The 14,105-nt window shown below is 61.2% G+C and overlaps 1 protein-coding gene across 1 annotated transcript in view; it reads left to right on the top strand.

Annotated features, from left to right (window-relative positions):
- Positions 1-14,105, top strand: part of RFX1 (regulatory factor X1) — a 33,218-nt gene that overhangs the window by 4,957 nt on the left and 14,156 nt on the right. Inside the window, exons 3-8 of the mRNA XM_040449646.1 lie at positions 3,232-3,587; positions 10,285-10,394; positions 10,613-10,696; positions 11,364-11,471; positions 12,425-12,541; positions 13,654-13,755. Of these exons, the coding sequence (XP_040305580.1) occupies positions 3,281-3,587; positions 10,285-10,394; positions 10,613-10,696; positions 11,364-11,471; positions 12,425-12,541; positions 13,654-13,755 (828 nt within the window). The 5' untranslated portion in view covers positions 3,232-3,280. The remainder of the gene's footprint in view (positions 1-3,231; positions 3,588-10,284; positions 10,395-10,612; positions 10,697-11,363; positions 11,472-12,424; positions 12,542-13,653; positions 13,756-14,105) is intronic.

The raw sequence follows: 14,105 nt of genomic DNA, 5'->3' as shown, positions 1-14,105 counted from the left end.
AATATTCGTGACTTATTTCTCTCTAGGGAGCACCTTGCAGAACAGTGCTTAACCTACTCATCCACGAATGGAAAGAAAAGGGCTTCCTGGTCACACAATTGTGGGAAACGTGGGATCCTGTATGGCCCTTCCTGGAGACTGATGGCAATGACAGTTGCCAATAGAGAAGTTGGTTTAACTGTTTCACTAATCTCCCCTTCTCTTAAAAAAAAAAAAAATTAATGTTTATTTATTTTTGAGAGAGACAGACTCCGAGTGGGGGAGGGGCAGAGAGCGGGAGACACAGAATCTGAAGCAGGCTCTAGGCTCTAAGCTGTCAGCACAGAACCTGATGCGGGGCTCCAACTCACAAACAGTGAGATCGTGACCTGAGCCGAAGTCAGACACTTCATAGGCTGAGCCACCCAGGCGCCCCTCCCCTCCTCCTTTTCTAAATTTTTTTTAATTTTTCAACGTTTTTTATTTATTTTTGGGACAGAGAGAGACAGAGCATGAACAGGGGAGGGGCAGAGAGAGACGGAGACACAGAATCGGAAACAGGCTCCAGGCTCTGAGCCATCAGCCCAGAGCCCGACGCGGGGCTCGAACTCTCGGACCGCGAGATCGTGACCTGGCTGAAGTCGGACGCTTAACCGACTGCGCCACCCAGGCGCCCCTCCCCTCCTCCTTTTCAATTTCGTTGTTCAGCCTTCATTGTCCCTTCCGTCCCCTGCCCCTGAGTGGAAGGAATGAGGCCTTCGGGCTTTGCACCTCAAGGAGGAGAAAGCACCTGCAAGTGTGGAGCTTTTAAAGTTCTTTCCTTGTGGGAGGTACCCCAGGAGCAAGCCGTGCTGGGGCTCAGAAAAGCCCAGGCCAGGGTTTCTCACAGACGTCCCCCAGGGCCACCTGCCTCGAATCATCTGGTGGAGAGTTAGCTCAAACAGCAGACTCTGGGGCCATCCCAGACTCTGGGCAGTGGGTCCCAGGAGCCTGCATTTAACTAGCTCCGTAGGTGATGCTGATGAACAAACACCAGGGTTGGAGTCCCCCTGGGCACCTCTTTCTAAGACCTCTTTCCCCTTCCCCCTCCATCTCTACGTGGCACAGATACTTGTTCAATGAGAAGGAGAATAGTGGTTTCCACCTCTCAGGGCTTACTGGGTGCTGGGCTTGTCTCGTCGGACCTTTACACCAGCCCTATGCATCGGTGTCCTCCTCATCCCTAGGTACAGATGGGGAAACTGAGGCCCAGCGGAAGGTCAGTAATGTGTTCATGAATTAAGAGACCAGTCAGGGTTCGTGTCGAGGTGGCTCTGACCCCAAACAGATCACACTGATCAGCAGCCGTGACTCGAGCACCTGAGCTCGGCCGGAGTTTGGACCTGATGGTGTGAGGAGCCCCCATAAGGCAGCCCCTCTGATGCTGGCACGAAGACTTTGGGAGGGCAGGGGCTGCAGGATGATGACATTTTCTTGCGCGTGGCAGGTGTTTAATCTCTGTGCGTGGGGCTCAGGTATCCCCATCTGGAAAACAGGGAACACGCTATGTACTGATTGAGAGAAGTAAGTGAGCCCTGTGCCTGGCTCCCGGGGTGGGGCTAGCAGTTAAGAGCACACATCTGGAGCTCAGAGAGACCCGGGTTCAAATCCTCTTCTTACCAGTTGCTGGGCACCCTTGGCGTGGTTTTGCTCATCTGTAAAATGGCCCTGGTGGCTCCTCCGTCATGGGGCTGCTGTGCAGAGGTGATCGCAGCCAGGGCTCCTGGGGCTTCCGGTCAACCAAGAGTTGTCCCCCCACCCCCACCCCCCGCGTCCTTCCCCTTGCAAATCCCACTTGCAAACCCTTCCCCTTGCAAATCCCACTCCTTGTCACCAGTGGCCGGAGGGCTGCCTGTTGGCGCGCGATGGCACACAGGTGCTCAAGGGTTAGCGCAGGAGAGCCTCTGGTTCAGCGGCCATCGGGGCCTGGAGTGCCCACGGGTGTCACAGGCGACCACGGGCAGGGCTGTCAAACTCAAATACTATCCTGGGCTGGCAGGGGCCGCGAAGATACGGGGGCTGGAGCTTCTGTTAACCACCCCAGTGTTTGATCCGCTGTCCTCAGATGTTTAGGGGCTGGGGATGGCACCCGTTAGTGTGGGCGGCGGCGGCCCCGGCGGCGGCGGCGGGGGGGACCGTTTGCCCATCTTCTGGGCTTGGTGAGAGGGAGGTGGGGCTTGCGGGGGTGGGGCTTAGCACTGGGAGGGGCGCGGTCAGCTAGAAGGGACTGGGCTCATCAGGAGGGGCGGGTGCCTAGCCCAGTACCTGGGAGTGGGACCCACGACCCCTCAGCAGCCCGAAAGGCTGCCTCTGCCTGGTTGGGCCGGCCCCGTTCTGAGGTCAGCGGTGACTGCTGAGCCTGCCCTGTGGCCGGGGCCTGCTCCCAGCCCGGTGCCCCTAGACTCGGAAGGGCACTCTTCCTGTGATGAGCTCACATCTGCTATGGTAACCCATTACGGTCCATTCAAGGGCCTGAAAGCCTCTGTGGCCACAAGCTGCTCTAAGAGCTTTTTGGACTCAAAAACACTCTTCCCTTGTCTGGCACCCCACTGGGAATGATACCCAGCCAAGAATCCAAGCCCAAATAGCAGGCATGTAGGGAACTGGGGCAGGCTGGCTGCGAGACAGCTTTCCCCACGACCTTACCTTCCAACAATTAGCCAGCTACTCAGGTGCTCAGAGTGCCCAGGATTCAGCCTCAGCCTGCTGTGTGGCCTGGGGCAAGCTCCTTAACCTCTCTGAGCCTCAGCTCCTCATCTGGCAGGAGCAAACCCAAACCCAGGCATGGTTGTTGCAAAGTTTAAAATGAAATAATGGAGAGAAAGCACTCAGCACATTGCCCAGTCTGCAGGAGCCCTCAGGAGAAGTGTACTATTTGTCTCTGGGTGAGGGCCCAAGACCCCACCCTCCCTCACCCTCCTTTGACACAGGGGTCCCCCAGGCAGCCGAGGCTGGGAAGGAAGAAGGCAGAAGCCCTGGACAGGGGTGAGTGGAAGAAGCGTGGGCCAGCCCCAGTCCATAACCAGTTCCCCTGCAGTGATGGGTTGGTTGTCTCTGGCCACCAGCCTCAGGATTTAATTAAGTTAGCGATGAACCTAACCGTGTCTCTAGGGAGCCAGGAGCTGCCCCTGGTTTCCTCCGCCTGTAGATTAATTCTTGTTTTTCCTTCTTTTTTTTTTTTTTTTTTTTTTGTTCCCCCCCCTTCTTCCCAAGGAAGAAAAAAAAAAAAGCCTTATTTATTATCATTTCCCCCACTGTTGGCATGGCAACACCAGCGTACGTTACTGAGCTCCAGGCAGCCCCACAACCATCCCAGCCACCACAGGCCCAGCCCCAGCCACCACCGCCGCCAGCAGCGGCGCCCCAGCCCCCCCAGCCGCCTGCCGCCGCGGCTACCCCCCAGCCCCAATATGTCACTGAGTTGCAGAGCCCCCAGCCCCAGGCACAGCCACCAGGCAGCCAGAAGCAGTATGTGACGGAGCTCCCGGCCACCCCCACGCCCTCGCAGCCGGCTGGCGCCCCCACCCCGACCCCGGCGTCCCAGCAGTACATCGTGGTCACCGTCTCTGGTAAGTGGACATGTCCTCGGAGCCGGGGGTGCTCTGAGAACGACTCGGACAGGACTTTGGGGAGCCCTGCGTCCTGGATGGAGGGGGGCACAGGGATGCCCTCCCTCTGTCACTGTGCCTGTCAACAGCACGGCAGCTTTCAAACTTGCTGGGGTCCCCGGGGGGGGGGGGGGGGCCGGGGTGGGGGGCATTTCTGGGGAGGGAGGGGTCAGGCCAAGCAACGAGGCTTCTGTGCGCCTGAACTCCTTTCCACCAGGGCGGCCCTTAGAGCTGTTTCTGTCTCTGTCCCCAAGTAAACTGCCACTTGAGGAAAGGACTGGGCGGGGGACTTAAAGTTTGCAAACGTCTGTTGGAGACGGAGGGCGAACGGCCTGCCCTCATCTCATGCGAGGCGTTCGTGGGGGCACTTTGGGGAGGTCAGCTGGGAGGCCTCCCCAGAGGTGTACCCTTTTTGTTTCTGGCAGGACCCAGGGGCCGAGGGAGGCTGTTGGTTGGGCAGTTTCTTGATTGCGTGGCCAAGGACCCCTGTTTCTCACTGCAGTCTCCCCTGTGGCTGTAGAGAAAGTGGCCGGGAAGCTTGAGTCGTGGTGTCCGTGATTCCTGCCTAACCATCTTTCCCACGTCCTAGAGATGGGCCCAGCAGGAGGGACTGGGAGCAGAGGGTCAGGACAGGGAGTCACGCCCCTGAGGAGGCAGAGCTCAGACCAGGACTGGGCATCTTCAGTGGTTTCCAGTGTGCACCGAGGGGTGGGGTGGGGGTAGGACAGGGGGAGAATGCCTTGAAGCCCCTCAATCCTTCCAGAATGGAAAGGGAAGGAGGGGGAATCGCAAAGCCATCCTGGGAGGCTGTGGAAGGGGCAGGTCAAGGCCGGGTTTAGGAAGATAGGACAATATAGAGCGATACGTGGCAACTGACATCGCCCCGGGGGACCAGAGCGGATGTAGCCGGAGCCCCGAGCAGCATCCTTTAGGCTCCTGGCAGTGTCGGGGTCTCCAGAGAGGGGTGGGGGTGGGGGCAAGCAGGGGCTCAAAGTGGCGACTCTTTACCACAGGGACTGGCCTGGAGGGATGTCATGTGGGAGCCATGCTGAGAGCACCAGCCATGGACATGGCCAGGGTCCCCAGGTCGCAGATCTCCAGCAGGTTCCCAGCACTGCCCAGTTATCCTGCTGGGTTTTCTCACCAGCATACCCCACCTCCCAACTCTGCAAGAAGCCGACCCTCACCTCCATCATCTCATCTCACTCCTCCCTCCTGATCCCTGACCCTGCTGCCTACCTCACTGGGGACTGGGGACAGGCGCCATCGCTTATCAAGAAGGACCCCATCTCCCCTGAGCTGGCCTCACAGCTCTCAGGGTGGGTCTGTGCCCACCAGCTCTGAAAATCCCAGGCCATCCCCTCCAGGGCCTCGTGGCTCAGTGCCTCTCTTGCACATCTTTCCCACCAGCCTGCAAAAGTGAAACAGCTCCCATTTTAACCCGAAACCCCAGTTCCTGCACCCCTCCAGCTGCTGCCCACGGCTTCACTTCCTTTTAAGTTCAAATTCCTTGAAGGGTTCCCCCTCCCTTCCTTAACTCGTTTTCTCTCCTCTGCTGGCCTGTGCTTTTCCCCCACCCCCCGCCCAGGGCCCCAGTTGGGAGTCGCCCACAGCTCCACCTCGTCAGTCTGCTGGTCTGCTTCCTTGGTCCCTGGGAGCCACCTGACACACTGGCCCCCTTCCTCCCAGAAGCACCCTCCTGCCCTGGTCTCTGCCCACTTCCTGCCTCCCTTCTCAGCCCCCTCTGCTCTTTTCCTCCTCCCGTCCCTTCAGGGCGGCCTTGTCCAGTGTGTCCACTTTCACTCCCACCTCGGTGCCAGCAGCACTCCCTGGGCCGTGGCCTTGACCCCCAGCCGCCTGTGACCCATCCATTCAGGGTTGAACAGGCCTCCCAAGCCAGCATGGCCACACGGAACTCTGGATGTTTTCCCCTCATCCAGTCCGCCCTCTCCTGAGACTTCCTCGTCCTAATAAATACCACACCCGGGCCCAGGCCAGCCTGGATTCCCGTCCTGCCCATCCCTGAGCAAGACCTCTTGGCCCCACCTCCTAAATGCTGCCAGCACCCACCATCTCTCCCACCTCCACGCCCCCCCCCCCCCGATCCAGCCCCTGCCCTCACCCACCACCGTCCACCCCCACAGCGCCCAAGAGGGAGCCTGATGGCAACTATTGATTAATCGCATCACAACCCAGTTCGACCCAGATGATTCGGAGGCAGGTGGCTCTGGGAACCCTCTCTGAGAAACCCTGACCTTGGCTTTCTCACCTGAGGAGAGCTGGGCCCCTGTGGCCTCTCCCACAAGGAAAGGGCTTTCAAAGCTCCGCCCTTCCTACATCCCCTGCCGACAACTGCCTAGCGTTCCAACTCTGGCTGGGAGATCTGCCAGCCTCCCAGCCCCACCTGGTCCCACCTGCCCCCTCCCACATCTGCTCCAGCCCTACTGGCCTTCCTGCGGCTCTAAAAACCCACTAGGCTCAGTCTGACCTCCAGGTCTTTGCGCTCTCGGCGCCTTCTGCCTGGTGCACTGCTCGTCCCAAACCTTCCCATGGCTTGTCCTCTCTGTTCTGGTGTCTGCTCAGATGCCACCTCCCTGACGCCCACACCTCCCCACCCTCCACGGCTCGCTCCGTCTCCTGACTTCGCTTTATTTTTCTTCTTAACACTCATCGTCACCTGAAGTGATGACGCCCATCCCCTTATCCCTGAGGGCGGGGCTCTGTCCACTGGGTCTTTGTGGAATGACTGGTGAGCACCCACGTGAGTGCCAGCCTGACCCATCACAGCCTTCACGTTCGGTCAGCCCTGGGCAGCCGAGAGCAGGCGGGAGGCCTCGCCTGTCACTGCCGGAGGACTTCGCTCAGCATACAGGGCATCTGATTGGCCCTGGACTTCCTGGGTGCTGGTTTTCGCTGCTTTGGGGGTCCAGGGACCTCAGGGCAAGGGTTTGGAAAGGGCACATGACTCCAGGCCCTAGGGCACCCCCAACTCCTGGCATGTTCCTCTCTCCCCGCCCCCAGCCTCTCCTGTGCTCCCTGATGCATGCCCAGGGAGCAAGCCCCTGATGCTTAGAGGTCAGGCCTTTGCTCCCACTCCCCTGGTCCCCCGTTATACCGTGGGGCCATTCTATGCTGGTGGGCTGCAGTGAATGGGCCACGGGGGTGACACTAGGGATTCCTTCTTTGGTCTGTCTTTCACGGTGGTGCTGGGGGCTTTCTGTTCCTCGCTGCTCCCTGTTCTGGTGGCGGGGAGCCCGTCCCCCAGAGGGTTACTGGGTGATGCTTCCTTCGTCTGTTCTGAGGAAGAGGAGGTTGGCTGTACCTTGTCGTTCCACTTGCTGCTCCACTGGCCCCTCCCCCATCCCCTCGCAGTGATTTCCCAGGGTTCCTCCATGACCCTCTCCTGGGTTAGTGTCTCTTTTCATCTAAGGGTGGCCTCTGGGTCACGTGAGCCCATCCCAGGCGCGGCGGCGGGGGTAGGGGAGGTAACTGACACCAGTCAAGGCTGCGGCAAGGTGCCAGGGGCTCCTTCAGAGCCAGAGCAATCTGAGCTGACCAGGGACCCAGGGGGACGCAGGGAGGAGGCGGGGGGGGGGCGGCGCGGGCCAGATCCAACCTGGAGCCCAGGCTGGAAGCCCAACTGAGAGCAACACCACACGCCAGACTTTATGGGCTCTGCCCGAAGGTGTCTTTGGAGGTGATGGGAAGGAAACTCGTTTCCCTGCTCAGGACCAGCCCTCTAGATCCATAAGTGCCTGTCCTCACAGGCTGCCAGCCTCTTGCCTGAAACTCAAGGTGGAAGGAGGGCACTGCGGGCCCTGGCTGCCACGGCAGGAAGGTGAAACTGAGCCGGCCTGCAGGAGACAGGGCTGGCTGAAGGAGGGTCTGCGGCCAGCCTGTCTTCCCTGCTCAGCTCACACTTGGAGTCCTTGGGAGTCCGGGAAGACTTGTGTCCGAAAGAGAGCTTTACAGACGGGAAGCCAAGGTCAGGGCAGACGAGGGACCCAGGACCCACAGGCCGCTCCAAGAGCGCCTGACGGAAGTCATTTCAGGATCAAAGGATCGGGAGGGAGAGAGCCAGACTGCCCCGTTTGTCGTCCGTGAGGACGACAGCTTGTCATCAAGCCTCTGGGGCTTCCCTCAGTCTTCCCCCCTCATAGCTCGTGGTCCTGGAGATGTGAGTAGGTCTCGAGGGGAAGTTGCAGGGCCCGGGGAGGAAGTGATGCTCATCAGATTGAGGGACAGGAAACCAGCTGCCACTTCCTGACTATAGACTTGAGGCTGCAGGGCCCTCCCTGGTCTCATGCACATGCCCAGAATGGAGAAAGCAGACAGACAGATGCAGAGGCCCCAACACACACACACACACACACACACACACACACGAAGCCCCTCATCCAAATATCAGACTCTGGAATCTCACCTGCTTACTTCATGGTGCAGCCTGGCACCCCCTCCTGGCCTGGCAGATCCGGGGCTCCCAGCCTTGAGGACCATCCCAGACTGTTTCCTGGGGCTTCCCCATCCCCTGGTCTCAGCAGGTCCCCAGGCCTCCCAGCTGCTGAGGGTCCCGCTGAAGGTCCCACTGAAGGCGGTTTCATCGGAGTCCCCGGGCCTAGGAGGTAGCTGGGGCCAGCCCCTCCACTCAGTGGCCGACCATGAACTAGGCAAAACCTGTCAGAGGCCTCTTCGGTTGGGTGCCATTCCTTGGGCTGGGCCTGGCTCCCCGTGTCCCACGGACGGCCAGGTGTGCCAGGCCCCTCACGTGACTCAGGGCTTTCTCAGGTTTCTCCCGGGGGCCCATCTCAGCGATGGCTGCCTCCCTCACTGCTCAGGGAACCCTAAGTGGATACGAGGGAGGACTCTGGCCGGATCTAGGGATTGGTATCTCCTGGAACTGGCTGCAGAGGCAGCTGGCCAAGCAGGCCTGAGGTTGTCCCAATGTGTGTCCCACGTGTGGCCAATGAGAGGCCTCCCCCAACAACCACCTCCCACATCTGGCCACCACTCCCCCTCCCCCCAATGCATAACACGTTCCTGAGCTCTGCTCCAGACTTGGTCCCTGAGGTTCTCGCTGCTCCCTGGCACTGCCCTTCTGCCCTGGCCAGGCTCTTCTCCCAAGCCTGTGTCCCCACATAGCCAAGGCCCAGTTCCCGATGCTCTGGTCCTTCTGGGGTTCCCGTTGACCGCCCCCCCTCACTGTTTACCACGGCCCTTGGGGTATCAGCCCAAGCATGACCCGAGACTCTGGATTCTACGCACAATGTGAGGTTTATGTGGGCACAGATCTGGGCCAGCATCCTGTCTTGCCACTTCCCATCCGGGTGACCTTAAGCAGGTCACTTCCTCTTTCCCTGTCGCTTGCCTTATCTAATAACAGGGGTGATAGAAGTTCTGTCTGTCTCCAGCTACCCGGGAAGACTGTAGCGCAACACTTGGGGCACTAGAAGCACCATAGGTACCCCTCCTCCTTGCCCACCACCCTCCAGTCCTGCCAGGGACCCCCCGGGGAGGTGGCACTGGCAGCTTAGCTCCTGGTAGCACTTTGGAGGAAGGCAGGCACATATGCGCCCCACCACCCTACCCTGGCTTCTGGAACTGCTGGGACCAAGCCAGGCCACAGGGAGGGGGCAGGATGGATGGTATCCTGACTGGGGCGGGGGGCTCCCAGCCAGCATCCCTCAAGGCCAGTTGCTCCCCGTGCCCCTCCCCTTCTCAGCTCCCTTGTTAATCACTCAGCGAGATGTGCATGAAACTCGACCTGCGCCTGCCCGATAGCATCTCCGGGTACCAGCCTCCCTCCTGACTTCATAGCAAGGCCCTGGCCCAGAGAAGGCCCTGCTTGGGCCTTGTCTGCTGGGAGGAGAGTGTTTATTCTAAGAGGGCAGCCGGGAGCTCTGCATCCACCGGGAGGGATTAGCTCCCCAAGGTTGTGCGTAGAAAGCTGCCCACGCACCCTGCTGTTCCCAAAGAGGTGGGCAAGGAGTGAGGACCGTGGGGCAGGTTCCCCTGGATGGACGGGGGCAGGGGCAGGGGCAGGGCGGGGACAGGTGGGCACCATGTTCTACGACTGCCTCTTCTCGGCTGCCTGTCAGCGTGAGTACCTGCCTGCCCACCTCCAAGCCCCCCCACTGCCCCCGCCCCACCGAGGACAGGGAGGCTGGGACAGTGCAGGGGGGGTTAGTGCTTGGCCACAGGCTGGCAAGGCCTTCTGAGCTCACTCCTGACCATCTCCCATTCCTGGGAAGCCAAGAGTCCTCTTGAGGAAGGTGGCCCCAGCACCTTGGTCCTTCCAGGGCTGCTGAGACCCTGGGGAAGGGGGTCAGTCACTGGCTGTCCACAAGTCCTATCTGTTGGAGAAAGGGATCCAGCCCTCTGGGCCTGAGCATCACGGCTCCTCAGTCACCCCTCCTGGTCTAGCGTTGGGACGAGGAGGGGTGGGGTGGGGTGGGGCTGCTTCTGCATGTCAAAGGCCACAGGTCCTTAAGGCTTATCCCAATGTGCAGTGTCAAGGCCTGCCAGGAGACAGGCAGGATCTTGGAGAGACCCCGCTCTGTCAGAGGATCAGCTTCAGGCCACTTCGTCCCCTCCTGATGGGCTCGGGCTCAGGGTTGACAGGGACAGCAGGCGGAGCTGACCCAGTGACCCTTCCTCACAGAAGGCGCCATGCGGGCCAGTGAGACTGTATCAGAAGCCAGCCCGGGCTCCACAGCCAGCCAGACCGGAGTCCCCACTCAGGTGGTTCAGCAGGTGCAGGGCACCCAGCAGGTAGGACGTACTCCCCTCCCCCCCCCCAGGGGGCAGGGCGGGAGGGCACACGAGAGGGGCATTGGTGACGGTGGCCACAGGTACTTGGCCTCCCCTCCCACCCTGCTGCCAGAGCCATCTGCTCACCTGTTCTTAGCAAGATGTTCGCTTCAGCCACCACCCCCACCCCGCCCTGGGGAAGCCCGCATGGCTCAGGTCCTTACTCCCTGCCCCTACAGCGTCTGCTGGTCCAGACAAGCGTGCAGGCCAAGCCGGGCCACGTGTCTCCCCTCCAGCTCACCAACATCTCAGTGCCCCAGCAGGTAAGGCTGCCACACCAGGCCCGGCCTCCGCCTGGGTTGCAGAGACAGTTCCTGGTGGCCTGCTCAGATGTGCCTTCACCAGCATCAAGGACCTGGGCCCCATCCAGGGGGATGACCGCTGCCTCCGGCCAGTGAGACGGTGGCAGTCAGGGCCCGTTGGGGAAGGAGTTGCTGCACGAGACATCTTAATAGACAGCCGAGGAGTAGCAGTAAGGAAGGTGGCTTTCAGGCCCGGCCCCGATATCTCAAAGCAGAGAACCCAATGCCAGTTAGGAGCCAAGAGCCCGTAGCCAGCACGGGGACCGTGAGTACATGGTGGCCTGTCCCCCAGAAGGCTGCCAGCGGTGTGACGGGGCTCCGCCCAGAACGGGCTTCAAGGGTGAGAGCATATTGCGCATGGCCTGTGGAGCCGGGCTCCCTGGACGTCAACCCTGGCTCGGCCACTTACCGGTTCCAGGGCCTCAGGCGAGCGCTTTCGCCGTCCCAAGCCTCGCTGTCACCCTGTGTGCGGTGGGGGTAGTAACAGTGCTGCCCGGGGGCCGTCGGGGCAGTTTTGTGAGCTGACGGGTGAGCACCACCAGGACATCGCCTGGTGTGGCACAGATGCTCGCGGGAACCGGACGGGCTGTTGTGAGTGAACTGTGGTCCTTTTTCCTCCTGGTTCTAGGCTCTCCCCACGCAGCGTCTGGTGGTGCAGAGCACGGCCCCAGGCGGCAAGGGTGGCCAGGTTTCCCTGACAGTGCATGGCACCCAGCAGGTGCACTCGCCCCCTGAGGTAGGTGGTGGCCCCATCAGTTGCCCTCTCTGTACCTCTCTCCCCAGGTTGGGCATGTACCCCCAGAGTATACTTGGAGGGGTCCCTGTGCCCCCAAGCCCACTCGCTCCTCCAAAGTCCTTATTGAGCCCGGGTCGGGTGGCTTGGCTGCCTGACTCGTGGCCCTGCTTCCCACCCCAGGCTGCGATGGGCCTCGCAGCTCCACATCAGGACCCCGCGTCCCAGGAAGCAAAGCGGGTCCCCCTGCGCCCCTCAGGGCTGGTAGAGGCTCTTCCCCAGACTACAGGGTGGATTCTGGGGACCCCCTAAGCACTAATGAGTGTGTTGGAGGCAGGCAGACCACGGGTGGCTGGGAGCATAGGTGGCAGCATCAGGAGCTTGGGGTCAGACCCCCAGCTCAGCCATTTCTCCTGGGGGACTCTGGCCAGGCCCCTGGAGCCTCCTGAGCCCAGTGTTTTCTCTGTAAAACAGCTAATAATACCAAGTGCCGTCAGCTCCGTGTGGCCACAGCATGGCCCAGAGCTAACAGGGACTCTGTCACCAGTCTGCCTGGGGTCAGTGCCCGGTGCCACCACTCAGCTGTGTGGCCTTGGGACATCCCTTCCCATCTGGAAAGTGGGGCTTGCCTCACCTACCCCTCCTCACCTCAAGGCGGCAGTCCCTCTGATTTCGGAGGCACAGGTGTCCTCTGAGCTGAGGCCATCTGGGCTGCAGAGGGTGGGTCCCCCCACCAGCACCTCTGAGCCGAACCCCTAGCCTTGCCTGGGAGTGAGCGGGGCTATGGCAGGGACTAGGCATTTGGATTCATGAAACGCGGCCAGTTACCAGCCTAGGAGACTGAGACCTCTGTAGACTGCCACCCTCCCCAAGTAGCTCTTGGGACTGCCCTCCTGAGAAGGGTTTTCCAGGGCCTGGGTGCCCAGACTACGCTCCCGTGTCTCCTTCCCTCGCAGCGGTCGCCGGGGCAGGCAAACAGCTCCTCCAGCAAGACGGCTGGGGCCCCCGCGGGTGCAGTGCCGCAGCAGCTGCAGGTCTGTGGCGTTCAGCAGAGTGTCCCCGTCACCCAAGAGGTGCCAGGCCAAGGCGGGCGGTGGCTGGGGCAGGGGGTCCTGGCCAGGCAGCCTCTGCGGCCTCCTTGGCTGTCTGTGAGAGCTGCGGTCGGGAAGGTCTGTGGGAGCCAAGCAGGTAGGGGTGCATCCTCAGCCGGCCCCCGGGGGCCTCTGGCAAGCACCTCTGCTCTCCTTCAGACACAGCATCCTTATCTGCATAATGGCTTCTGCCCTGGGAGTCTGGGGGCAGGGTGGCCGGGGTTGCTGGGGGATGAGATGTGGTCCTCACAGGTGGCACCTAACACTGAATGGGCGCTGGAAACAACTTTGAGAAACAACCTTGCCTCTTTGGGCCCACTCGCCGGGAGGAAGCCCCGAGGCCAAGTCCAGGCTTACCCCTAAGGAGCTCAGGGAGAGGCCCAGCCTCTAAATGCACGGCCAGCCTTTGGGCGGAGGCTATGCTCTGAGCTGCTGGAGCAGGTTAAGTGGCAAGGGTCGTCTGCCATCTGGTTGTCATCACTCACGTTGCGGGGTCCCAAATCCCTCGCGAAACCAGATGAAAGGCACAGACCTCCCCCAGAGGAAAAGCAGAAACCCCATCCCGAAGGATTCGCAGATGTCCTGCCGAGCACCACGCACCCTCTGAACCTCCAGGCCTGGGTCCGAGTCCTAATCCACCACTCGGCACCCCACCCCACCCCCGGCCTCTGCCCCTCGCTCTGTGCCCTGAGGGCGATGTCAGTATTCCTGCGGTAGCATGAAAGTGAGGAGGAGGAGGCATGGCGGATGCGGGGGTGTGCGATAACTCATGTCCAGAGTAGGGGTGGGTGGCAAGGACTCCCGCAGTCAGTCCCAAGTTCAACTTCAGTTCTGCCACTTCCTGTCAGCCTCGCTTTGATGAGCCTCTGTTCACGGCGTAGCCTCTAACTGAACGCCCGGGGTCAATGTGGTCCTGAATCTCAAAGGCACTTGGTGCAGGGCCCGTAGGGAAGAGCTGGAGAATGGTGGCCTCTTTCTCACCGGGCTGCTGTGAGGCTTACAGGAGTTCATGTGGGCATGGGGTGGGTGCTCAGGGATGGGTGGGCCTTTGGTCGCCACGGTTACCACAGTCTGACTTGCCTTTTCCATCCCAGAGGTCCGTGGTCCAAGCCACTCCACAGGCGCCCAAAGCCGGCCCCGTGCAGCAACTTACGGTGCAGGGGCTCCAGCCAGTTCACGTGGCTCAAGAGGTGCGTGTCTTCTCCACTTAACCTCTGGGCAAACTGGGACTGGGGAGGCCCCGGGCTGGGGAGGGGTGGGTGCGGGCCCGTCAGGCTGCAGGGAGGGAATGGGGCAGGGCGGGGGGCTCGGGGTGGGGGGGGGGTCAAGGGGGGAGTTCCTCAAGGGCTTGGGCTGTGGGCTGTAGACTCTGTCTTGGAGCCTCCCCTCTCCCCGGCACCTGGCGGTTCAAGGGCCCAGGTTTTGCTAAGAGAGAGATCTGGATTCTCCCCTCCCTGAGGCACCGGGCGGGATCTTCTGTGGGGTTGCCGCGTGGGCTCAGCGACCCGGTGGGCGGCGGAGGCCTAGAGCCCCGCCCGCGGCCGCT

Source organism: Herpailurus yagouaroundi, unplaced genomic scaffold (genome assembly GCF_014898765.1).
Source record: "Herpailurus yagouaroundi ecotype Mexico unplaced genomic scaffold, PumYag 200, whole genome shotgun sequence".
NCBI classification, from domain to species: domain Eukaryota; kingdom Metazoa; phylum Chordata; class Mammalia; order Carnivora; family Felidae; genus Herpailurus; species Herpailurus yagouaroundi.
The sequence above is the reverse complement of the archived record's forward strand: the minus strand, read 5'-3'. Positions and strand labels throughout refer to the sequence as shown.